Source organism: Cygnus atratus, chromosome 4 (genome assembly GCF_013377495.2).
Source record: "Cygnus atratus isolate AKBS03 ecotype Queensland, Australia chromosome 4, CAtr_DNAZoo_HiC_assembly, whole genome shotgun sequence".
In the NCBI taxonomy this organism is placed as follows: domain Eukaryota; kingdom Metazoa; phylum Chordata; class Aves; order Anseriformes; family Anatidae; genus Cygnus; species Cygnus atratus.
Window position 1 is genome coordinate 622,567 of NC_066365.1, and position 27,434 is coordinate 650,000.

At 41.2% G+C, this 27,434-nt stretch overlaps 1 protein-coding gene across 1 annotated transcript; it reads right to left on the reverse strand.

The window, feature by feature from the left end:
- Window positions 1-7,716: 7,716 nt before the first annotated feature.
- On the reverse strand, window positions 7,717-26,463 carry LOC118246555 (glycerol-3-phosphate acyltransferase 3-like). The gene is made up of 12 exons (XM_035543730.1): window positions 26,308-26,463; window positions 18,518-18,590; window positions 16,736-17,006; window positions 16,003-16,077; window positions 15,219-15,308; window positions 14,219-14,312; window positions 13,820-13,935; window positions 10,331-10,386; window positions 9,899-9,984; window positions 9,304-9,432; window positions 8,077-8,156; window positions 7,717-7,831 (listed from the first exon to the last, which is right to left on the reverse strand). Exons 1-12 carry the CDS (start codon window positions 26,461-26,463, stop codon window positions 7,717-7,719), a joined length of 1,341 nt encoding a protein of 446 aa, XP_035399623.1.
- Between the last annotated feature and the right edge of the window lie 971 nt (window positions 26,464-27,434).

A 27,434-nucleotide genomic window follows, 5' to 3' on the forward strand; every position in this document is an offset into this window, starting at 1 on the left:
GTCCAGTCTCCTGATGCCTGCTGAAGTAGCTGGCAAGGTAGCCCCAGGGCCATGCTTTTCCTTTTTTCCCCTTTTGGAGTTGTTCTATTTGAGTAATCATGATATCATCCTTGGCACAAATAGTTCCCCTGCCCAGCTGAATATGTAACAGGGCTCCCGAGTCAAACTGTTCTTACTATGCTCCTCCGTCCAGTAAGTGCTGGGTCACACATGAAGAATGCTTCTGAATTAAACTCAAAAGCCCCAAATCCAAGCCTAAAACCCAGAAATAATTCCCGGTTTCTCACTGTGCAAAGGTTAACTGTCCAGGACCAGACACGTTTACAGTGCCTGTTAAAAAGGCGGCACATAGGGCACTTGGGCTGCCCCCACACAGATGGCATGCACTTCCTTTGGCTGCCCTTCAGCATTCCACCTGGCTGTCATTCCAGAAGGCACGGGCTTCACATGGCTCCTAGATTATTTAGCTGTCAGCCTTGCACACGTGTTCCACGCAACCTAGAGTGTCTCAGATGTGCCTATGCGGAGGTGAGAACCTGAGTCTTTAATGCTGGCTTTAAAAAAAATATGGAGGGAGCGATCTCCAGTTAGCAATGATGACAAGTACATCACAAGGGCAAATTTTCACGGGTGTTCAGCATCCAGCATTTTTCATTTTGGTAAGCAAAGCGTTGAGTTTGTGAGAATTTGTCCTCCCACCTACAGCATGATTTTATCACTAGGGATGTAACAGCTGAGAGTGTTTGTATGGAAACAGTTTTTAGAAGCTCTGGAGAAAGCTGTCCACCTAAACTTTTTTTTCAGTGGGATGCCTTAGTGCTTGTTCTAACCACTTGCTAAATATCCTGGCCTTTATACAACAAAAACACTTAAGCACATACTTAAAGCTTAGTCTTGCATCAATAAAGGAGCATCAGAAGGCAATTGAGCAATGGTCTTCCCTTTGGGACAGTACAAGCACCCATGCTCAACTGACTTGACAGCCTGACTTCACCATGGTGTTAAATTGGGAGGGATTTGGTGGGAGTCTCATGGTTCTGTGCATCAAGCACAGGAGGAGGTGCAGACACCATCTTCAGAGAGCAAAAATGCTCAGAAAAGATAAGCCAGCAGACGCCTGTTGGTATCATGCCCGAGGCACAAACAAAAGGAGCACACAGGGAGGATGGCACCTCCTTTTACTGTCCACCCTGACCTGAGGCCTTGCAACCTGCCTTTCTGTTGGGGTTGATGAGGAGAATAAGAGAAGAAAATATATTAAAAAAATAATAATTTGTGTATATATATGTGTGTGCGTATGTGTATACATATATGATTTCAAGAATTTGGCCATCTCTTAATAGTTTAAGCTTCCAATCTAACAAAATTACTACTTGTAATGATACTGTTCCTCTCTGTTCATGCCAGTATTGTAAGGAAGGACAAAACATGCTGCTGTGAGTAAATTAACTTACCTTTTTCATCTTATTTTTACCGAAGTGCTATTAAGGTTTGCACTTCTCAGGAGACACATTAATAACGATCTTTGTCTCTCTGCAGCATTAGACCTGCATACAGTGCTGCCGCCTCCTGGTCCCAGAGCAAGAGCTGTGTCCTGGCATGACGCACGAAGCAGACGGTTGGATGAACACCAGTGTATTTCATTCATCGCTCATAACGTGCAACTGGTGAGCAGAGCCACCAGCACACCAACAGTAATGCAACACAATGCAAAGAGGAAGGGTGTGACATTGGAGAAAATATTAATTAAAAAAACCAAACGTCTAAGAGGGCATCTGGATAGAAACCAGCTTAAATCTTGCATTTCATAAAGGCACAGTTCATGTTTTAGATACCTTTAATAAATCTATGATATATATATATGCATAACTTTATAATCAATCGCAAGTGCATTTCATGAAATAAAATGAATAAAAGAATGACAAATAGAGTGGTTATCTAAGTATAACAGTTTTATTGGCTGTGTCTATATACTTCTATCTCTTGTAAAGTTATACATCATATGGGTAAAGGGGACTGCCTCTAGCCATATATGATCTGCATTTCAACCTGATATGCAAGTATGTAGTATTTTCCCCAATATTATTGTATTTAACATGCACTGCTATGGTTAACGTTTCACCACCACACATCTTCCTTCCAGTCAAATACAAATAGCAAGGGATATCAACTGATGTCAATCATGCACAATTGCACCCAAATCATGACTACTGATTAGTAAAGCAATTATCATATTAAAAGAGTTCAGCAGGGCTCAACATACTGTAAAATTAGAAATCAGTCAATACCATGGCCATTACATAGAATAGTATTGATTGGATATACTAAATGCTAGCCTTGATAACAATTGATCAGAATGAAGTCTGCTGACAAAGAAGTCTGGTACACTAATTGAGGAGCCATCGTTAATTAGAATAATAAATCAAGGAGGAGAAGGAGGAGGGGAGAGGAGAATGGCTACAAAGCCTTTATATCTGTACAGCAACAACAAAAAGAGAAGAGCCAAGGAGGCCTCTGTCTTTGTACAAGCTCCACTAAATCCTAATCCTGCTTTTCCAAAACCAGATGAAACGTTGAAACCCTCACAGGTCATCTCCATAGTTTGCTTCAAAGCTGGGAATTATGTTTGAAAGCAGGTGAACAAACAGGATTTTCACTGCAGGATAAACATTGCCAAAAGCAAGTCATCCACAGAAACTAGAAAACCCAGAGGTTCTGCCTGTGATCAATCTGTGACCTACCACTACTGGTCTACTTGAAATCGAGTCTCTAACTGTGCACATATGCAGGATATGTTCTCTAGACACCCTGAAGCTAGAAATGAACACCTCCTGTAAAGCTGCACAGGCTGCTGCCCAGGTTTTCATTCAGGGCAGGCCCCTTCAAGGGGAAGAGAGATAAAACACTGCAGAGCCAAATTTGGAGTGATCTGATGACTGTTTTCACTGCCGCTCAAGGAAATCGTACTGGCAGGAACAAGTTCAGAACATTGCCCTTACGCTGCCTTCGCCAACATCCCAGGCTTGCAGCCTGCCTCCACTCAATTTCCAAGTACAAATCAAAGCACAGGGTTAGGCCCACACCTGATTTTGAAGCATCTCAAGGACAGAAGTATTTCTGGATTTGGTTTGTCACAGGAAAGAGATGGCCTGGGGAAACCCCATGCAACACTGGCAAACTTAACTTGGAAAAAGTATAAGCTGCTTTTGTACTATACCACAACTGATGGTCAAAGGTCTGGTGTTTGGGGCATAAAAGTTATTTCTACGTTTTCACTGTTACCCAGAAATCTAGGAAAATAAGCAGGCTTATTCATCACATTTTAAGGAATCTCCACAATAAATGAAACGTTAAGAAAGAGGTACAAGGGAGAGTTTTCTAGCACTAAGTAGACGCCACTAGATGGCAGTCTTCGCATTACCTTTAAACGCTTTAAAGCTCGTCTTATAAAAGGCATATATACAATTACCAAAACAAATTCTTAAAATAACATCAAGTCCATCAAACAGATGCAACGCAGACTGGCTCAGGTAATTAGGAGCGAGGGAGGCATCTCCCCTTAACGTGGAGCGTGTCAGCTTAAGCCAGAGAGAAGAGTGCTGCAGATGTTCCCAAAGGTTTAACACAGATGTAGAAAGACTTCTGGAGAAAATGAGACCGAGGACTCACACGCAGATACATTACAGCAAAAGACTATTAGGTGTTTTAACCAACTGTGACTTAATTCTCACAGAGTCCAAGAGGTCACTAAGCTGATTAGACAACATAGGGATAAGTATCTGTAACATTACAATTGTTATAATTAATTTACGATACTTAAATCTGAGCTATACTCCTAGTAAACAACAGGCACTCAGACATCCCTTAAATATTACTGCAAAAAAAAATATATATAAATTATAAATGTCTCCTAATTATAAAATTATACTGCAAAACTTTTGATCCATTTCAATATTCGATTCACGTAAATTCTTGGAAGCCCAGGAAATTTAGGGAAGCTGTCTAAAATACCAGCTCAGAGAAGTTAAGGCAGTGGCAGTCAATTGGATGTAAACTTACGTTACACTGCATTCACACTGGGAAGTTTCAGGTTACTTTTACCCTTTTAGCAAAGCGGCACAATATACTTTAAATGTGACAAATGGTCATGTCCAAATAACCTCATCTTAGTCCAGAATTGAAAACCCAGAAATATGCACCAGGTACTCAAGCTGTTTCAGTCTTCACATTTAATATAACAGGATGAAAACATAAATCATTTTTACAAGTTCTACTTCCCACCAAGGTAGACTTAGGCAATAGTAATGCAAACATCCTAAAAACTCTTTCACTTCACAAGCTTTGGTGTCAAAAGCCTACCTGAGGAAGGAGAGACAATAAAGACCTCATAACCCTTTATGGGGTTCTGGGAGTTACCCTTATTTATTCAGAGCCACAAGACTAAATACAGGGGAGGCAGCTCCAGCCTTCCACCCAGGGCAGAAGCAGGACAGCACCAATGCAGTTTAAGGCTGCGGACCTCTCCAGGACCCACTTTTATTCTCTAAGACTCTGCATTCTGACGTAAGTTGATTTTCAACACACAGCCCACTACCTTAGGCATCTCAGAAGTATGTGATGAACACACCCAGGACCGCATTGATGTGTTTCAGTTTCATCAATATGATAAATTCGTGCCACAGCAACAGTTAGCATCACTTATTTAACTCAAACATAGATACTGATTAGTAGCACCAAATTTTAAAACAAGGCTATGTTTTACAATACAGGACTTGCCCACACTGATTAACTGTATCAGACAGCCATCAGATTTTATTCAAAAAGAGGCTACCCAATGCAAAGCTGATTGGTTAAGGAGGTGAAGGGCAAATACATTAAATTCTACTGCTGCTATTTTGTGCTTCTGAGGAAGACATAGCTGCGGACTTCTCCAAGGTGATGATACATCTTGTCTAAATATCTTGTACAAGTAAGAAAAAAAGAAGATAACTTACAATGACATTTTTTGAATGCCTGATCCACTGAAAAAAATCCTCTCTTCCATCTAGACCTATCATTTGGCACAGTTAACCACAAGGCCCTGCTCTATCTGCTTGTGCATAAGTATAGAATAAACAAGGACCTCAAACAACTTCAAGCCTGGTTCCTGGGAGACTGGCAGATGATAAGCACAGAAAAAGGAAGTAACACAAACGTGAATTCTTTCAACGAAAGAACAGCATTTCTTAGGAAATAAACTGCAGTTCACCAACTTCACACTCACAAATTATCATGAGAACGTGATCTTTTATTGCTAGCATGTCCTCCTGCTGGAGGAGGAGAACATACTTATCCATGGTCTTTGGGAAAACAACCAACTCCTCCACAATGTCAGCATTCTGAGGGCAGTATACAACCTCAGCTAAAAGCATTTGCCAAAGGCCACTACTGATAAATGCAAATGAAATACAGATCATGCACAAAGTATCAAGAGGACGGAAAGGGGGAGATAAAGGGTAGGTTAATAAAAACACCACTAAAAAAACCAAACATTTCTGCAAAGCAGGGTAAGACAAAACAATCTCTATTTGAAATCAGGCTGGTATTTTTACCAGCAGGTAAACAAGCACTCTTCAGCTGTCATTGACAAGTCCTTGGGTTCATCGTTTGCTTGAAATGTCACCTTTCTGTATAGAAGTACCTACTTGTCAGAGTTCTTAGCTTCTTTTGTCAAGACAGCCAAAAGATGCCAGAGAAAACAGACACACACACAGACTGAGCCCACTCCTCCCATAGCAGAACAAGAGACACGTGGTACTTGCAGGCTCAGAGGCCCAAGACAAGTTATAACGATAACAAGGATCACACATCCAACAGCTCTTCTCTTGGTAAACTGGGGAAGCAATGCAGGACAGGAAGAGAGAGACACATCATCAGCTCCTAACGTCTTGCAAAGCCAAGCCCAACTGAGAAAATTCCTTTTCCAGCAGTTCTTCCTGGTCTCCCCATCTCTTCCCACCTTTCACCTGTAGTCTCTCCCCTTCCATCACTGAGCAGGATGAAGGAACATGGTAGCATGGAAAGGATGCTCCCAACACTTGTCTTAAACCCTCACATACAACTGCTATCTCTGGTAGGCACCATTCATATAGAAGTATTTCCAGCTGTAAACTCTGACACACTGAAGAGGTAGTTACACGGACAGTCCGTTACAGCATTTAGGAGTTTTATGCCAGGAAACTAAGTTAAAAAACTTAATGGATAATGGAAGCACAGCTTCCGACAGACAGGAAGGAGCAGACCTCTTTCCCGGTAGGAAAGCCTGAAGCAATTTTTCTCTGCAGACATTCTGCTAGCGCTCTTCCTACCTGGTTGGCTAATGCGTTTTTAAACAGGCTGTTTCTCCTGCTGTTTATACACAATATTGAAGCTGGAACCAACTGACCCATGGAGAGTATTCATGTGCTTATAGAAACTAAAGCCTGGGATGATATGTCAGACCAGGCCACATAAGAGCAGAAGTTCTCTTCTAATTGCTGTGTCATGCAGCCATAGGAGAGTTACCACCTCCTTCAGCAGCCCCCAAACACGCATATTAGTTTTTAATGCCTAAGCCCTAAACTCTCCATGGCTGGGCAGTACTAAATCTGTGCATGTGTATTTGTGGTCCTCCATCTCTGCTGAGACCTCACTCAATGGGCTGCTGTAATGTAAACCTTATTTACTATCCTTACTGGCTCGTGTCTTCAAGCAGCTTCAGCAAAGTAACACCTATTTGTGTGTGCTTTCTAAGTGATATACAGATCACAGGAATATTTACATCTCTGATTCTTTAAGTGTACTCACTGTGTTTATTTCTGGATGGTAGGCTTGTGACAGCGATCAGCTGCGTTCACATCGAGTGGTAACACAAGCCAGTGGCTGTCCAGCAATAATTACAAAAGAGCATAACAGAAGCCATGACATGGGTTTTCTTTAATTTGCGCAATGCATGCAAACAGACACAAAAAGGGATATAGCAAATTCACAAAATAAATATTTAAAATTACGATATATTTTCCTAGGTCATTCTCCTTGATTTACACTAATTTATCCCTTTGTCACACAACCAGGCATCTGGGACACGTAGCCATTGCTGCTGTTCTGCTGCTGATCAGTGGGACCCTGGAAATCTTCCTACCTGGTAATGCCTTGTCTTGGGACATCGAGAGTAAGGTCAGCAACTGTCTCTTTCCCTCAGACATCCAACTCTTCATCTCCAGCTTGCAATTCTCAAAACGTTTTCTTGAACTTCTCCGTGTCTCCTCATATAACAGGTGTGTCTCTACAGCAACACAGTGTCTGCAGCTCACAGAAAAACAGCTAAAACAGCTCGCCCATACAGGATGGGAAGACAGATATGTTTTATTAAAAGTTAAGAAATTAACAGGTAAGTCTTCAGGGTAACTCAAAGATTTCTTAAAATAGTGTTTTAATGAACCTAAGTAATTTTATTACCGATTCTTCTCACTCATCATTGCACAGAATTTCTAAAGTATATCATAAATATTCCTATTTTTAAATTGACAGCCTTACTTAAAAAAAAAACAAAACAAACTATCTCTTCATGGCTTCCCTGCTGCGTCATATGCAAAAAATCTTACAGGGACAGCAGGAAAGGATGTGGGTTTTAATATTAAAAAAGCGCCCATCTTCTGTGTAGTTAAGTCCTGCAAAAAAAAATGAGATAAATACCATTTAATAAACATTTCCATTTCGCACAGATCCATTTTCTGTTACTATCTGGCAATATTTTTTCTGTTGCTCTTCCTTGAAAGACTCTTTGATCTTTTTTCTTTTCAGTCCTCCATCCCTGAAAGATATAGATAAGAAACAGCCTTGAGTTCACTTCAAAGGCAGAAAAACGTTATAATATTTATACGTCATAGTCACAGCAACTTTTACCCTAAATGCTGGCTTTTGCAATGCAACACTAAGTGATCTGTACTGCCAAAAACATGGAAGAAATTTTAAAAGGATTCCAGGCTTAAGTTTTAGGTTACAAAACACCTAGATATGTTTTTAACTCCACTTCAAAGGTGTTCAGTTTCCTCATACCAAGGAAGTATAGACATTCCTCCTCGAGCAGCGATGACAGCCTTGACTCTGTTGGCAAAGTGAACGGCATCTTCTTCTTCCTAAAAAAGACATCAATGATTTGCTGTGCAACTTTCTCACTTGAGAAACTTTCTCACCTTTTGTCAGAGAGCGGACACTTCGGTTTATGCCACAAGACAAACGCGTGCAGCAGTAATATTCCAGTTGATCCTGAGGAATGCCCCCTGGCAAGTCAGCACACTGAGTCTGCCATGTTCAGGGCCAAGAAGAACCAAGTGTGAGGGTCTGTGGTTTCCGTGGCAATCCAAAGTAACACACAGAGCGAGGTTGCAGGTCTGGCCAGAGCAGGGGATGTATCTGCACCCAGGACCACAGCATCGATCTAACCCCAAGAAGCTGCTAACACACTGACAAGATCACCTCAGAGGAGACGGGGTACCTTCAACAGAGCTGGGGCCGGGCACATTCGGTGCCAGTGTATTACCATGGTTCTGCAAGGGTCTGTTTGCCTGAACTGCAGAAGACTCTGAAGATGCATTACAGCAGCCAAGACTAGGGTAGGCAAGGGGTGGGGTAGGCAGTACCAGAATGCACTGTGCTGCAGCAAAGGCCTTCACTGTCAGCTTCAGGTTGGTGCCCAGAGCTGATATACCCCTGTTACATGGCTTGATCTGCTGTTTCAGGTGTCCCACAGGACCTCATTATGGAAAAAAAAAAAAAAAAAAAAAAAAAAAACAGGAAACAGAAATGACTGTAAAGAAGAAGCAAGCTAGAGAGAGGATGCAAACCCTTCTTGTAAAGTTTTGCCACCTTCGTAGTGTTAGCTGTGCAAAGATAAGCTTATTTTTTGCAGCCAGCAGGTATGAATGGTGACTGTACTTCAGTTGTCCAGCTACGAGAACTCTGAGATATCTACTGCACAGATAAATTACTATGCTATAGGAAGCTTACAGCCTTCACAGATATAAGCTTAATTTACTCCAAGAGCACACCATGAATCCTAGAGAAGGAAATGCAGATCTGTATTAGGATGGCTTTCATTGTCCTAATAGGCCACGTGCCCTGATTCCCAACCTTAATTTAATTTTAGGACTACAGTGTCACTGCCTGGCCTTTTTTCACTAGATTGTCAATAATGATTTGCTAACATAATGTGAAAAACAATGCAGGTTTCCTCTCAGAAACCCGTTATGAGCATTTCCAAAACACACACAAAAGCTTAAGTACCTCTTTGACCATTGGTGGCAGGTACCACACGTTACAGACAATAGCCCAGCTGGTCATCACATTAAAAGTGTAGGTCATCATGGAATACTTTGTGCTGTTCCAGAATGCATCTCCAAAGCGGGGGTCATACTGGAAGACAAGAAGAACAAGCATGTTTTGCCTTCTAACTGGTATGAAGAGATTTAAGGCCTATGCACAGAAAGAATGATAGGGGAAGAGGCAGAGTGACTGGGCTAAAGCTATTCTGAAAGCCTTGCAAGCATCAAGAGAACAGTGCAATTACTAGTATCGTGCCTTTAATCCTCAAAAGCCAGTAGACCTAGGACAGAAGGCCAGATAGAACTGAACAAGCAGCACAGCATTTCCAAATGTACTTTTCAGGTTGCTAAAGAAGTTCAGCAAACTGTTTTCCATACTGCACTGGGCTGCAAGACATTTTGCATCATGAAAAGATTCAGTTGTCTCAGGACTTGCTTAAGTGCCTTATTCCCACAAAACAAAACCCCTTGTAAGGTTTGCACACAAACAGCCTCTCTGACTTGAGAGCCATCTGCAAAAAAATCCTTCCGTGTTTGTGAAATTGCAAATACGTTACCTTGATTGCTACTGGATGGATGGTCCCTCCTACCTCAAAACTTCCCTTCTTAAACATCATAACTGATGTGTTGTTTACGCAGGTGCCTAGCCAGAATGGAAACATAGGAAAAGTTGAATCTACTCTAAGAGAAGGTATCAGCAAATGAATCCTACACTGCCTAAAGGAGACTTAAGTTGCTAGAGAGAAAGCAAGCTTTCATTCAGCACCATAATCCCAGAGCCCATTCTCTCTTTCGTTATGCTACACAGAATGACAAACAGACTGCCGTAGAGCTGTTGTAAAATATTTGAATCTGACCTCTCATATCTCACAAGAGCTAATTAATTCTTCACACTAAAAATAAACACCTCAGTTATAAAGATTGGATATGACAAACTGCACTCTGTGTAAAGTGAGCAGAGCAATAAAATCTATGCAGTTGTTTCCTACCTTCTGGAAAAATTAAAATGGGTAATTTGGCCTTATCTTCAATGTGTTCTCTAATTCTGTGGAGAGAAAATAAAATTTTAGTGTACATTTCATTTTCATAGAAGACTCGTATTTGACTTTTGTTAAGAATCTAAACATTTGTCATCTTTCCATCATTTATCAGCAGTCCTGGCTATCAGGGGAGGTCCCAGTCAACTGGCGGCTAGCAAATGTGACGCCCATCTACAAGAAGGGCCGGAGGGTGGACCCAGGAAACTATAGGCCTGTTAGTTTGACTTCAGTATCCAGGAAGTTCATGGAGCAGATTATCTTGAGTGTCATCACGCGGCACTTACAGGGCAATCAGGTGATCAGGCCCAGTCAATATGGTTTTATGAAAGGCAGGTCCTGCTTGATGAACCTGATCTGGGTTCTCGTCACTGGGCCTGTTCAGCCTGGAGAAGAGGAGGCTGAGGGTGGACCTCATCACAGTCTACAACTTCCTCGCAAGGGGGAGTGGAGGAGGCACGTGACCTGTTCTCCATAAACACCAGTGATAGGACCCGCGGGAACGGTGTCAAGCTGAGGCAGGGGAATTTTAGGCTGGACATCAGGAAGAGGTTCTTCACCGAGAGGGTGGTTGCACACTGGGACAGGCTCCCCAGTGAAGTAGTCACTGCAATAAGCCGCTCTGAATTTAAGAAGTGATTGGACTGTGCACTTAGTCACATGGTCTAAACTTTTGGGTAGACCTGTGCGGCGCCAGGAGTTGGACTTGATGATCCTTATGGGTCCCTTCCAACTTGGGATATTCTATGATTCTATGATTCTGTGATCTCCTTCTATGACAAAGTGACACGCTTAGTGGATGAGGGAAAGGCTGCGGATGTGATCTACCTTGACTTCAGTAAGGCTTTTGACACCATTTCCCACAGAATTCTCCTGAAGAAACTGGCTGCTCATGGCTTGGACTGGTGTATGCTTCGTTGGGTTAAAAACTGGCTGGATAGCCGGGCCCAAAGAGTTGTGGTGAATGGAGTCAAATCCAGTTGGAGGCCGGTCACTAGTGGAGTCCCCCAGGGCTCAGTACTGGAGCCAGTTCTCTTCAATATCTTTATCGATGATCTGGATGAGGGGATTGAGTGCACCCTCAGTAAGTTTGCAGAAGACACCAAGTTAGGTGCGTGTGTCGATCTGCTTAAGGATAGGAAGGCTCTGCAGGAGGATCTGGATAGGCTGGACCAATGGGCTGAGGTCAACTGTATGAAGTTCAACAAGGCCAAGTGCTGGGTCCTGCACCTGGGGCATAACAACCCCAAGCAGCGCTACAGGCTGGGAGATGAGTGGTTGGAAAGCTGCCTGGCAGAGAAGGACCTGGGAGTACTGGTTGATAGTCGGCTGAATATGAGCCAGCAGTGTGCTCAGGTGGCCAAGAAGGCCAACAGCATCCTGGCTTGTATAAGAAGCAGTGTGGCCAGCAGGGCTGGGGAAGTGATCGTCCCCCTGTACTCGGCTCTGGTGAGGCCGCACCTTGAGTACTGTGTTCAGTTTTGGGCCCCTCACTACAGGAAGGACATGGAGGTGCTGGAGTGTGTCCAGAGAAGGGCAAGGAAGCTGGTGAGGGGTCTGGAGAACAAGTCTTATGAGGAGAGGCTGAGGGAGCCGGGGTTGTTCAGCCTGGAGGAGTCTCAGGGGCAACCTTATCACACTCTACAGGTACCTTTAAGGAGGCTGTAGCAAGGTGGGGATTGGTCTATTCTCCCACATGCCCGGTGATAGGATGAGGGGAAATGGGCTAAAGTTGCACCAGAGGAGGCTTAGGTTGGATGTTAGGAAAAACTTCTTTACTGAAAGGGTTGTTAGGCATTGTAATGGGCTGCCCAGGGAAGTGGTTGAGTCACCATCCCTGAAGGTCTTTAAAAGAAAGGTCCTTTAGATGTAGAGCTTAGTGATATGGTTTAGTGGAGGACTTGTTAGTGTTAGGTCAAAGGTTGGACTAGGTGATCTTGGAGGTCTCTACCAACCTAGATGATTCTGTGATTCTGTGATCTCTTACAGGCAAAGCTCTTGTCCAATAACTCTTTGCCAGTCAATGGTCTCAGCAAGGATGTATACTAGTTTCAGGCCTTGATCTTAGCGGTGTTCTCTTGATAAATACGTATGTAGGTTTTCTATAAAACTGTACCCTCTACTTATATATCACCATGTTGGCCCAATTAAAAGGAAGCCCAAGAATGGCTTCTTATGGCACGTTAAAATCTTAGACAGGTTCTAGCAATGAACACAGTCAAACCTTTTTATCCCCCCCCCCTCCTTTTTTTGTTTCGACTAAAGCACATGGAATATTTTAATGTTTCATTCTTTCCAGGTTCCTAGCATCAGATTTATATATATAATGTTTCTCCACATCTAGAAAAGAGAAAGGCCACTGTTTTACTGCATTTTCTGCATCACTTAAGAACAACTGTTGTTAAACAAATAATTCACTAAGCTGATTAATGATGCACAAAATCTGCTGGTTTTCAAGATACCTATGTGCCTTTCCTATGAATCAAGAGCATGCATTTCCTGCCCACTCTATGTTAAAAAGCATAAACAAAACATCAGCTTCCAAAAAAAATCAGAGATCAATCCAGTATAGGGGGACCATCTCCCTTTTTAAGGACTAACTGTCATAGATACTTGCTTCATGTTAGCTGCATTGCACCCTATTTCATGAGAATTTTGCGTAAGAAGATTCTCTGAACACCTAAAAGGCTAACAACTGCTATACTGAGTCTTATCCTTCTCATGGCCTTCAAGTCCAATACACTGTCTCTGCCAGAAATCAGCACTGCAGGCCTTTAGAGCAGTACAGGCAACAAGCACACATGAACACGTCTCCAGGATGCTCTTCCAGCTTCTAGGAGCTGGGTGGTACCTGGATCTTTTTTTCTTTGCTTAATTCCTTCTGCAAACTTCCACATGTAAGACTGAAGAGGACTGAGGAAGTTGCTAATGGGCTGTCGCTGGCTCCCTCAAATAGTCTGTTGATCTCCACAAGCAGACAGGTAAGCCTAAGGTTAAAGTTTAGTATTATCGGCAACTATCCCTTTATCCTGTACTCACAGCAGACAAAACCAGCCTTCTGATGCTCAGAGCTGATGAAAAAATGTATCAGGGTAAGGCATGTTCTGGAAAGATGTGCTGTCAGAACTGCAATTTTGGTCCTGACATCCAGAATCATCACCCTTGAAACTGAATGAGCAGGGTCCTGCCTGAGGCAGGAAGACTGATTGTACCAATGTGAAAATTCCCAGAGGTTACAGGGCAAACGATCGGAAATTCAGAAGAGGAACACTACACACTGCACTTTCACTGATGGAGTAGTTTAAAACCTTACCCAGACAACAACCTACAGCTGTCTGCCACAAGGAGATGCAAGGTCAGAACACTCTCAGCTCATGATGGGGCCTCACAATTAATTCCTAGACCTGACAGGACAATTAAGCAAACGCCTCACTACCTTACTTTTTTCTCACCAGATGACGATCTTTCATTTCTGAACGTTCAAACAAAACATGTTGAGTGGTTTGCATGCAAGATTTCTGAATAAGTCCCAGAAGCCCTCCATGTACCTGGCCAACCTGCAAGCCAAAAAATAAAATAGTCACTAGCAAAAACACACAGATATTTTGTTGAAAAAAATCTAACTAAAGATGAACCAATTTCTGAGCTTGTTCACAAATGATACCAATTCTCTTGGCCAGAAATGTGCACACACTGTGTCTATTACATCACAGTCCTAAATGGGAGATTTTGAATGCTATAAAATCCCACTCTCTCTGCCAGTAAGCTCATCCTCTTGTCCAACACTGCGTCTACGAGCATCTCAACATTACCGGTATTTAAAAGCACTCTTGTTCATACCAAGGAATAGCATCCATCACTAGCCAGGATTAGAACATCTACTGGAGATGTGTGGTTAGCTACACAGATGCCTCCTTTCCGTGGTCTGTTTTCCCTGCAACGACAGGGAAAGTCATCACTTCATGTATATTCTCCAGACTGCAAGCCCCATCAGGTAATCTATCCAAGGAATGTACATCCACAAAAGAGACCCTCGGTGACAAAAAAAATGTCATGCACATACCTTATCTGTACATTCATAGCAAGTGGAAGAACAAGACGCTTTAAAATACTAATATTACTCTGAAGTGTGTTAAAACCTCTGGCTATACATTACAACAGCTAAGTCATCTTTCCCCATACTTTTGAGAGTCCCTTCAAATTTTACTAGTTTTCATCAAAATCAGTTTCCTTATATCTGAGAATATGCAACATCACTGGAAAAGGCATTTAGCTGCATACGTGAACATTCACAGAGGAATGTATTGAAGACTTCTCGGACACTAAAACTTTAAAGTCAAAAATACTAAAGGATGGCTTTGGTTCCTCTCTGAAACACCAACAAAAAACATTTCAGAGGCCTCCATTGCATACATCTTGACAACTCAGCAAGCATGATATTAGAAAAAAAATTACTAAATTACCATCCATAAGTTACTACAGATGAGAGTGTGAAGACTTAGTCACCAAACAAATCAGCTAGTAGAACGGCTGAACATTTTACAATGATGTTTTTCTATGCAATTACACGTTAATAAGAAATAGAGAAAAACATCTATTTCTATAATGAAAAATAGAGTACTAGTCCACCTTTGCGTACCCTGCCAATACACAACAGAAAACACAGCAGAGCACAAAAACTTCTTCACTGAAATCAAGACAGACAGAGCCTAGATGACCTACACAAGCTCTATGATCCAAGTAGCAGTGTAATAATGGAATAAAAATCTTTCTCTGACACTGGAGACATCCAGTACTGTACAAAATGCCTAACAAGCAAGAGCAGAGTTGAACCACTCACCTGTTGTGGAACTGAACAAGACCACTCAGACATCGGATACCTAACGCAGCACACGTCATCTGAACCTGGTTGCTCAGCCAGCACTTAACCCTAGAAGAAAGGAAGCTGTACATACATTTCTAGTTCTGTGTAGTCACTCATAGAGCATTATAATGCAAACTTTCCAACTTACTCTCAGTTGCCATTATTACAAAGACCATGCTAAGAGGATTTATTGCACTAACATCACCACATAGGAGGAGCTTACTAGTTATCAGAAGAGTTGTCGGTCCATTCTTCTACTCAGATCTATTCTAAAAGGACCAGATTCAGAGGAGAAGACATTATGAGATTATAGATGGGGTTTTGTTTTATAGATTTTCTCTGAAAGCTACTGCTATTGATTCATGTATTAACATTAATTAAATATAAAAATCTTTAGCTATTGAATCCCGTTTAAGTTGCTTGCACTGACAGGACATAACTTTATCAGAGTCTCTATGCAGAATTGTTCATGGTAGAAAATTAACTTGCCCTGTTCTGACTCGAGTAAAGCATCCCTTTATTCACTGTTCTAAACGGACTCTCAGCAGTACCTACCTGGGTTACATTACATGTCTGCTTTCAGATGCCATTGCTGTACTTCTCACACAGAATGCTCCATGGCTTAACAGTAGACTAAAATCATCCCACAATCGTATATATTAATCTTCCAAATTCAAGTACACTTATGTTCCAATGCCCTAAAATTCAGCTCCTCAAAGAAATGCAGGAGAAATGGGAAGAGCCCTCAGCAAACACCTACCTGCCATTTGGAAACTGTCCTACTACCGTAGTTGCAGAGACCAGCAAGAGGATGCTGAAGAAAGCCAAGCAGACGCTACAAAACAAAATAATCTTAATTAATTGATAAGAAACAAAATGCTAAGTGTAATCTTAACCAGAAAACCTTTTAACTCCATGATTCCTTTATAGGATGCTTCTCTCCACCATACATAGCAACAAATTAACAATAGAAAGCAGTTAAGGCCAATGGGATAGGAGCACAGCTTTTCATTCAGTTAATTCTCCACTGAGTACAAAATCTTGTACTGCCCAGTGCCAATCTTCCAAAAACGAGTAAGCCTGATCTCAAGGCATCTGGTGGTAAAGAACCTATCACAGGAGTTCAGCATACAATCTTCCTCTCTTATTCAGGCAGGTAAAGCCTAATATTAGCAACTGAAACAGCTGTTATTTTACATAACAAAAAGATCTCCAGATCATTGCTATCAATGCTATCAGGTGTGGGGGGATTTTAAAAACAAATTCAATGAATAAAGATATTTGCATGCTAATAAAAAATACAGAACGTAAGAAACATACGTCTTCAGCACTTTTTTAGTTTTCCTCTGGGAGGTTTTGATGACATCCTGGAAAGAAAGGTCTTGCTACATTCTCATTTCTGCACTTGTCAATAGCACATAATGTTACAACATCCATAAAAAGTAGCATTTAAAAAAAAAAACAACAATCCCAGCAAATTACATCTGGCTCACCGAAAAGGCATCAGGAGACAGTACCGAATCAGGATCCCAATGATCCATACAACAGTCAGTTGCCAGCTGACACAGTGAAAGTTGGCATTGGTTCTGCTGAGGAGATTCCAGGACAGCAGCTCCTCTGAGGAGAAGCGCTGGGTGACTTCATCTTCTGCCACTGCCTCACATGCCTTCTTGGCAAAGTACATAACGTCACCAAGGTGGAAGTATTCCCTGTGGTGGCCAGCCATCTCCTTTTCCATGGAGGTTTCCTCTCTCTGGATGATCCCTTTGTAGCAAGAAACAAAGAAAGAAAAACAACAAGGCAACTACATGAGGAAATGAGTCTTCCTTCCCCTTAGTAAAAATAGTAAAATGACCATGATTTTTAGACCTGGCTCTCCTACCACTCTAAGCATCGTAATTGCATTGGTAGGCTTTGCTTATGTACTGGCATTTAATTCTACAAGTTACTTCTCTAATCCTATACCATATCACACTAAACTACTAAGATGTTGAAGAAAGGAGACAAGTGTTCAGAGTGAGCTGCAAATAAAAGCCTGAGCACAACATCTACTTCATTGTCATTTATCAAACAACTTAAGTACACACAGTTCAAAATGTCAACAGAGTACTGCCAAGATTACAGATCCCTCCTCTTGTCCTCTTGTCTTGACCCAAAGCCAGGCAGTGTTAATATTGTTATTTTTCTTGCTGCTGGTGTATAGTTTTACTTTTTCCATACTATTTTCCCAGCTGTAACAAACATCTTCCTCTGGTATTTTTTCTCGGAGACATCTCCTCCCCATCCCCTCTCCTTTAAGAGTTGCCTCATTAGCAAGAAACATGAAAGCATCTAGATTTTTTCCAGAGTTATACATAGAGTGACGTGAAAGCACTGCAGAGGAAGAAGGAAAACAAATTCATGTTTCATATCTTTAAAATTAACACCTCAAAGGACAGCCACGCAGCAAAGTCTCAATGAAGTTTGCTGAGGTCACTCGGAGACCAGATTCCTACCTGGCTGGTTAAAATTACTAGAATTGCATTGTTTCATGTCAGCTAATACTTAGTACTTTTTTTTTTTTGGTTGATTTTGGCTTTTGATTTTAAAGGGGGAGCGTTAAATATGCATTATTAAAATTCATTTAAAGTGCCTTAATCAGCATATTACTAATGGATCAGAATCACAAAACCTCCTCCAGCTACTCTTCAGTCAAACCTTCAATGCACAGGAAATCATCAGTCCTGAAAATCACTAGTTCAGAAACCAAACAGTTGATGTGACTAAAGAAGAAATAAAAGGAGGGAAGAGAAAAAAAAATTACTGTCTCAGATTCTATCCCTGTGCCTAGAAAAGAGTGCAAACTGTGTCTGTGATCCATGGGATGGTGTAGCTGCTTTACTTGAGACTTGATCTTTTGCATGCTGGGAGGTACAAGAAACAAGAGAAAACCCATGAAGAGCAACATCACATGCAAAAAATTTTCACTCCTCCTAATCTTATGCAGACCGAACTGACGGAGTCAGAAAGTACAAAATACACATGGGACAGCTTCCCAAAAGCTTATCAGTAATGCCTTTCTCTACTCACACTGGTGTCTTAAATGCCTTTTATTCAGAAGGCTCAATCATTCATAGCTATCTTGCCTATAATGTACTTAAGGTCTCTTTTGTTGGTTTACAAAATCAGCAATTACTTGCTCATTGAACTCTATATCAACAATTTTTTCCTGTGTAAGTTATTAAAGCATCTGCCCTTATACAAGATGAATAGTGCTGTGTCACCTTCATTCTTACCATTGGAGATTAAATTTTCAAGTGCCAGCGCCTTCTGCATTTTTACTCCCTTCTCAATCTGCAGGGTGGCCCACTGTTCCCAAAACAAGAAAAGCAGATGTTGATGGTTTTCATTTTGTCATTTCCAGGTAGTCTGTAATGTCCCTACGTGAATTGTCTAAGCCTCCTTTATTGAGTCTAGGTCTCATGTACTTCAAAATTCAGCCCGAAGGCTGTCTTGAATGCCTCCTATTTCATTTGTTACACTGATTACCTGTAGCCATTGTCGTGAAAGATCATTTGGTTCAAACTCATTTTCAAGAGACTGGCAATTTTATTTTTTCTTCAACCAAATTACTGAGCTATTTACGAGACTCTGTGAAGTCCATGAGTCCTGAACTCTCTCTTCCCTAGTCAGCTTCAGGCAACACAGCGATGCACAATAATATCACTGACATTAGAGACATTCTGGAATAAAAGACCTCAGAAAGGATTTTAAAGAATAAAAGACATTATCTTAGCCTGAGAGCATCTGTGCCATTTGTGTTAACAGAAGGCAGCAGATGTACCATTTCTTATCCACAGCACTTCTAAAGCTTTAGTTCTGGTAATCAGCTTTTACCCTTCCCTCTCTTTACCTTTTTGAGAAAAAACAAATTTCTCCTCCCTGTGCAGACTGGCACTGAACTCAATTAGCCTATACCAATATGCCAAATATACCAATATGCCTACTTCTTAAAGCTTTACATTGGCACATAATGTTTTCATAATACATATATAGACGTACAAATAGTAGCTCTCATCAGTACTAGATCCTCCTCTATTGAAGTCAATATATTTGACCAAACAAAGAACTTAAGGTTCTCGTGTGTAGGCTGTGATCATTTTTAAGGCATCAATGATCCACTCAGCATATGTCCTCACCTGGCATGAACTCTTCCATCTACGACAGATAAGACTCCAGCCTTCTACTTTGCGGTAGGCTCTTGCTGAACAGTTTATTTCCCATCTTACTGGCATGCACAACCATTTACATCACCACACAGCTCGATCACGAAGTTTTCATCACCTGGCACACTACTAACTTGCATGTGCCATTAACTTCAACTAGCTTCTTGCTACCCTCAAGTTTTGCATGGTCCCTACCAGCTCCTTCTGTAGCTATCAAAGTTAAACTAAATAAAAACAAAAAGGGATAGTTTATGATGTTGTAAACAGGATGTTGTAGTTCCTTCAGTTGACTTTTGTTACTGAGCACCTTAAAAACAAACAAACAAACAAAAAACAGCGAAGCCAAATAGGCAGTGTGATATTTGCAACTCCATGAAATCCATCTGATATAACGCTACAGAAGATAAATAAAATAAAATAAAATACAGACATTTGGCTTATCTATACTGGAACATTTTATTAAAACACAGCATAAATTTAAAACACAGCAGCTGTTCCAAAAAGCAGAAAACCACTTTATCCCTGGGAAAGCTGAACTGATACATCAACTGTCTCAACCTGTCACAATGCATGGTGAGTCACTCAGGAGCGGGGACCCGGGGGGTGTCAAAAAAACCTGCAGCCCACACACTGAGATGTGAAAGAAGATTTGAAAGAAGATAGTGCATAGCAACAAGAAAGTTGTGAAAAAAGTGAAGGTAGACATGTGGCAAACTTAAGCCATTCATTAAATTCAAACTGATACTGTGTAATATCTTTATCAGTGACATAGACAGTGAGATAGAGTGCACCCTCAGTGAATTTGCAGATGAACCGAGCTGAGTGGTGCGGATGATACACCAGAAGGAAGGGATGCCATCCAGAGGGACCTGGACAAGCAAGAAAAGTGGTCCCACATGAACCTAATGAGGTTCAACAAGTCCAAGTACAAGCTGCTGCACTTGGGTTGCGGAAATCCCAGAGATGAGTACAGACTGGGAGAAGAACTCATGGAGAGCAGCCCTGCAGAGAAGGACTTGGGGGTTCTGGTCGACAAAAAGCTCGACATGAGGCAGCAGCGCACACTTGCAGCCCAGAAAGCCAACTGCGTCCTGGGCTGCATCAAGAGAGGAGTGGGGAGCAGGGGAGGGAGGTGATTGTCCCCCTCTGCTCTGCCCCTGTGAGGCCTCACCTGGAGTACTGCATCCAGGTCTGGGGCCCCCAGCACAGGAAGGATGTGGGGCTGATAGAGCGGGTCCAGAGGAGGGCCACAAAGATGATTAAGGGGCTGGAGCACCTCTCCCATGAAGAAAGGCTGAGAGCTGGGGATGGTCAGCCTGAAGAAGAGAAGGCTTCGGAGAGACCTCATTGCAGCTTTTCAATACTTAAAGGGGGCTTACAAAAAAGATGAAGAGCAACATTTTGCTCAGGCAAAAATGACAGAAAAAGGGAGAATGGTTTTAAACTAAAAATGGGGAGATTTAGATTAGAGGTTAGGAGGAAATTCTTCACTCGCAGGGTGGTGAGGCACTGGCACAGGCTGTCCAGAGAAGCTGTGGATGCCCCATTCCTGGAGGTGTTCAAGGCCAGGCTGGATGTGGCCCTGGACAACCCGCTGTAGTGGGTGGCACATCCCTGCCCACGACAGGGGGTTGGAACTGAGTGGTCTTTAAGGTCCCTTCCAACCCAAGCCATTCTGTGATACAATTCTATGATACTCTGTTGCTGGTCCTCACCCCCTCCCTGATATCCTGAAGGATAGCTCTAAGGCACGAGAGATAAAAAAAAGAAAAATAAGAGTCACATAAACTTTGCAAATAAAGCCCATTGCCTCACTTTCTTCTCTCCTTTCTTTCGTCTTTTGTCACCTTCACCTTGCCCACAATGCTCCTACATGAACAGGTACCTGTCAGTTGGTAAGCATTTCCAGAAATCAGCTTGCTCGTACTGTCTTAAGGGATTCTGAATACCTCAGGGCATCTGCCTTTTGATTCCCAAGTAGAAGAGGGGCAATAATCACTGACCAAAGTGACTCACAAAAACATATTAACAAAGTCAAATGAGCAAGATAAGTAAAAACCGAACAAAAATTAAAAGCACTGACTAGAAATGTAAAAAATCCTACTACTATTACCTAGTACCTCACAGCAGAGACAGATAGTGGGATAAAAGTGAAATTAAGCAGGTAACTAAGGCCACAGAGGGAGAGGACAAGGCAGACAAGGAAGAGCTTTCCAGTAGAGGAATGCTCTGAAAGCAGCTGGCTGAGATAATGTACGACAGGTCTACAAAACCAGGGTCGGTGCAGAGCCAGCGCTTAAGATGCAGTAACACATTTTTCCTATACTACAAGAATGGGGGAGTATCATACGAAAGCATGGGGCAGGGGATATGAGCAGCAACAATGTAGTACATTTCCACAAAATGCACAGCGAAGCTGTGAAGTTCATTGCCCAGAACATATTGCCAGAGACCTACTGAAAAGGGTTCAAGGAGCAGTAAGTAAGGGTTCAAGTTACAGTAAGACACGGACGAAAACCATCATGGGACATAAAACACAGTTAGTTACCTCTACTAACTCATGAATCAGAACAAGAGGCTGAAGCAACGAGCAGTGGGGAGAGTGATCCTCGCAATAGAGCTGTACACTCACCCAGCTCTTAGGCTTTTCATCAAGCACAGGAGCTGTCTTCTGCCAAAGTTAGGCTATCAGTCTAGATCAAACTTTGGACTGATCCAGCAGCGTAGTTCCCATCTTATTCTGCATTTTGTGACATCTGTATGCTTCATGTGTTTTTGAATATGAAATAAAGCTTTTTGATTGCCCTTGTTTTGTACAGTATTGAGACAGAACTGTCTGGCTGGTCTTTGTTGCAAAACTGTAATGAAAGGCTGTTTTAAATACCTTACAAAACCACGGGTGTTGCAACTAACACAGACTTTAAGAGCTGAATTGAGCAACTTCATTCCTAAGTTTGCTGACTGAAAGACAACCCAGGAAGCAGGCTTTCTTTCCTCCCACTTCTCAGCTGATGAGGACCCAAGGAGCCCAAACATCCTTGCAGGTGATCCCAGCTGGAATTCTGAAGACTTGACTGAACTCCAACAGTCCGTGGGAGGCTCTCCGTCATTACCTTCTTAACAAAATGGGCATGAATAATACTACATTATATTAATTACTCCCTTCATAGTACATAACATTGTAAGCTACACAATATGGAATGGTAATTTTTAAAGTTTTCATTTCTTCTGTTTTTTTTTTTTTTGTCTGTTTGTTTTTTCTTCTCTTCTTTTTCTTTTTAAGTACAGCTTGGTGTGTTGTTCTGTACTCACTTTTTCTGTATTGCGTAATAATTCATTTCTGCCTCTTTTTCTTTCCATTCCCATGTTTTACTACCTCTTCTCCTGTGTCCTCTCAGAAGCTTTTTCTAATCACTCACCACACTGGGTCTTTCAGTTCTCTTCTTAGCTTTGTTCTCATGGGTGACAAAGGCACAGTGTTTAACTTGGGGTGATTACCCCACATAAAGTATTCTGATATAATTCCCAAGAGAAAGTCAGTGAGTTTTCAGTGCCAGATAAATTCACCAGCTGTGATCAAGCACTTAAGATTTTTTCATCTAGCCTCCCAGTCTAGCCTCCTTTCCCTGTTCGTGTTCCAGCCAAGAACAAGAACCCAGATGATCGGGTGATCTGTGCGCTACGTGGCAGGCCTGATGAGGATGTGCAGACAGGGACTCTCCACGTTCAGGTGTGGAAAAGCACTCACAACTCTCCTGGCTGCCCTTCAAAAGGCTGATGAAATAAGTTGAGAAAAGGCCCAGGCATTTGTCTGGAATAAAAGCAAAGCTATCATTTATTTGTTATGTGATGTAGTGGCTCGCTTGGGATAACCATGAATTTGAAAGCACAGCAGGGAGGTTCTTCTACTAGCCTAAGGGCTGGCAATATCTGCTAGTGCTCCAGTTGGAGTTTACACTGTATTAGCAGCCTCAAAGCGTGGGTAAGCCCAATACACAAGTAATACTCTGCATAGCAGCTCAGAGAAGTATCCACCATATGAGCCGGCTGATACCTTTCCTACAAATGACTGCTTCTCAAAGAACTGCAATTCTCCTGTTTCACACAGAACCTCAGGTCTCAAAAACACCCCAGAAGATCCTAGGGAAATGGAGCTACAGCTGTCTAACATGCTATTGCACTCTCCACATGACTGAGATCTCAGTGTGGTTTACTTCATTCTAGCAAATAGATTTTTTGCAGCTGCAGCAGTATAGAACCTGAACAACATCCTCAGCATAGCTTTGCTGCAATCATCATTACAGACAAGTAAATATAAAGTTTGGAAAAAAAGTGTTATTTCACATAGAAAAGCTTACGTGCCTATGGTAGAGAATGACCCTATTGGAAAGGATAACACTAACCACTTCAAATCCATTTTTAATGTTTTTAGAAATATCTTAAAGACAAATGAATGGTAATAGCAGCAATTATGGGCTACCAGTTAAACAACTGAAATATTACTGTTTTGGAGTTCTTTTTCTATTATGCTATCAATATGCTCGGGAAAACAGAAAAAAAAAATCAGGTCTTGTTTTGGAAAAAGGTTTGTTTTGTTTCAAAGAAACAAATATCTAGATTCCTTGCTGGAGAAGAAGCAAAGGGAAAAAAATTAAGTCTCTCCAGACAGAATACAGAGCAGAGATACAAAATAAATAGATTCCAGCATGCTCTTTTGTTTCAGTCATTGTTTTCATTTCTAAAGCACTTTGGTGAAGTTGGAAAAGGAAAAAGAGGTGCCTCATCATATGCCACCATTACTCATAGCTTACAAACAGACCTGCAAACTTGAGCTCCCAGCAAATTCACTAAGGGCTACAGATATCTTCTCTTTGAAAATGCAACTTTGGAAGAAATATTATTTGATATTCAAATCCTTGTTTTCCTTGTCTGCTTTTGTACTTTTCTCAAACTGACAAAACCTGGTGGAAAACAAATCATGTGGAAAACAAATCATCCCAACTTGTGTACTTATTTATAATTTCTGTACGAAGCAAATACAGTGTTCTCAGATGAGAAGTTTTCCATTCATTTTACTACGCTGTATAACAGACTGAATCAAATGCATGACAGTGGAGAATCCAGTCACAGCGTCCAAGTTTGGATTCCTTGGTAAACTACCAACCAGTTGTTAGGTACTTCCTAGAGCCCTGATATTCCTAGGATACAGCCAATACATTCCTAGGTGCCTAGGCTAAGGATTTTTGGAGCGACTATTCAGAAGGCATCATACTTCACCACTGGGGCTAGCAACAATTCCTGAGGATAGTTTTTGTGCATCACTCTCTGAGTAAGATCTCAGGCAAGCAGATAATGTCACAGCTAGACACAGGTTGACATTTTACAAGACTATCAGCCAAGCTGCTCATGTCTTGAGCAGTGGGTGTGTATAAGCCTGCTTTAAAGCTGATTGCATCCCAAGCACCACTTTCGGCAGTGCTCTCTGGAAGAAGCCCCAGGACTTCCAGAAGAGGCCCAGCACCTACACACACAGGCTTGAAGGGGAAGGGGAAGGAAACAAAAAAAACAACAAATTATTTCAGTATCTGCCAACTGCAGCAGCAGAGCTGTCCAATGAGCTCCTCAGGTTCGTGCCTGACAAATTCAATTCTACATACAAGTGACACAAGCCTTTTATTCAGGGTACTAATACGAGTTTAAATCAGCATAACAATGGCTGATAAAAAAAAAAAAAAGATATAGCACATGAAAGCCTATATTACATACACCCCCTGCAGCCAGCCATTTCCCATTGATATCAACATCTGAAACAAGTATCAACACCTAAAGTTCACAATCATGTCTGCTATGCTAAGTTCAAACAGCTGAAGCCAGCTCCTGCCATAGAGCCTTTAATCAGTACTAAAAAAGAGACAAAGCAATTTTAATAAGACAGAAAAAAAATGGCAAGGTTAGATGTATGTAATATTAATCATATCACATTGCCATGGATACATTCTGCTGCACAAATGCTCCAGCAGTCTAACAGCAATAATTTTTCTGCCATATGTAGAAGTGTACTCACAAAAAGCAGTTTTCGGTCAGAAAAGACAAAGGTTATATATTGGAAAGCTGAAATGTTTCAGTGTTTAAAAAAGATAAATTGACAGCACCTACTTTTTGGCCACTGATGGGCATAAAAAGTCAGACTTGAAAAATGACATGCAATCCTGGCTTATTAACATGTCCTGAAAACTTTCACCATTATCAGCAGAATTGGGATCTTAGCCATGACCTGTTCATCTCTAGAAAAATTGCACTTTCAGAAGGTGGCATGCATTCCTCAAGTCTTGTACAGCAGAACTCATGACTGCTCCATCACACAAATTTATAAATGGAAGAAAAACAAGCACAGTCTGTATTCTTACCTAGAATACTCATTCATAGTATATAACTGTAACAACCGAAACAAAACCATTAAGCTTACATCTACAACGCATTTTTTGTGTTACTTAAAACCTCTCGTAAACTAATGCGTCATTTTATTTATATTTTACTTTCCTGAAGTATAGCATGAAGTATTCTAACCAGACTGAATTAGAAGCAATATATCATGGAATCTCTAACATAAGAAAACCTCAAACTGGTTCCGGACTATAACCCAGCATTTAACTAGATATCATTAAAGACAACATTCATGTAACTTAAGAACAGGAAAAAAAAAATAGAAAAAAAAAAAACACATATGCAAACATCTCAAAGTAAATGGAAACCTCCTTGATGACTTTTATGGCATCTATATCAAATAAACAGATTTTTTGATTATTATTAAATATGTCCTGTAGTAAAGATGTAACTTTTTAACACAATTCTCAACTTACCTCTAACGTTTTTATTAAAATTTTCACATAGATGTGAGAAATACCCAATGACACTCTAAACATGGAAGGCAACAATACTAGCAGCACGAACAAAATCAGCCAGACTAACAAAATTTTGCCCTCTGCAAGGCCATAGCCCTGTCTGTTTTCTTCCATGCTTGCTCCTTCAAAATGCCAACCTGCTGGTTTTCTGAGAATATTTGTTCATCTGCAGTGGAGAATCCAGCGAGCTTCGAGAGTCAGAGGCAAATAAAAATTACACATTCTAAAAGCCAAAGCTATCCCTAGGACAGAGCTGCTGCCCTCTGAACTTGCCACCAGAGATGCTCTCAATGATAGCATAATTTTTAGCTTTTATTCCGCCCTAACTCCACCTACTGCCATATAATTGATAAACATTTACTCACCAGATATAATATAGGGTAGAAGAAAGATAAAACAGCCAAGTAATAATATATGTCAGGTAATAAGGTGCTGCCAATATGGGAACTTGACAATGTGTCAACTAGTTTCTACAAGATGTCCTGCCAATAAATTTAAGAACAAATCCAAGTAGGTGTGGTTTTCAAGCCTTGTAAAACATTCTATTCTAAAAATTATTTAATGTACATGGAGCATTTCCGCAAATGAAGTTTGATCAAATTATTAGCTTCTTTGGGCAGATTTTCTTCTTCACAATGAAATGACTGTCTTGTTTCACTATTTCACCACAAAAACCAAACTGAAGCTTTATTAGGTTTAACTACTCTTTTTTTTTTTTTAGTACCTCTGAGATGTAAATGTAAATTGCAGCAGGCAGGAATCAACAATAGAAGGGAATAAAACCTGCTCCCTCTGTTGCTCTACAAGAAATTAGCCAAATTATATTACAGGGTTACAAAACATACTGTGGTGATGTAACAAGTCACCTATCTTTGCATCTATCCAAATGCATAATTTAAGTATGTTAGATAAGCAGGTTTCTCCTTCTATCCTATGAGATGCCAATAATTTAATTCAGTATTTTGAGAAAGACCTAGTTCAGCCCCTTATCCTGACCCCTCTCCTCTCCTTTTACATGCATCAGAGAAGAAACCAAAGTTAATAGCCGTATCCCTAGAACCTAAGGGGAGCCCATCAGCTGCTCA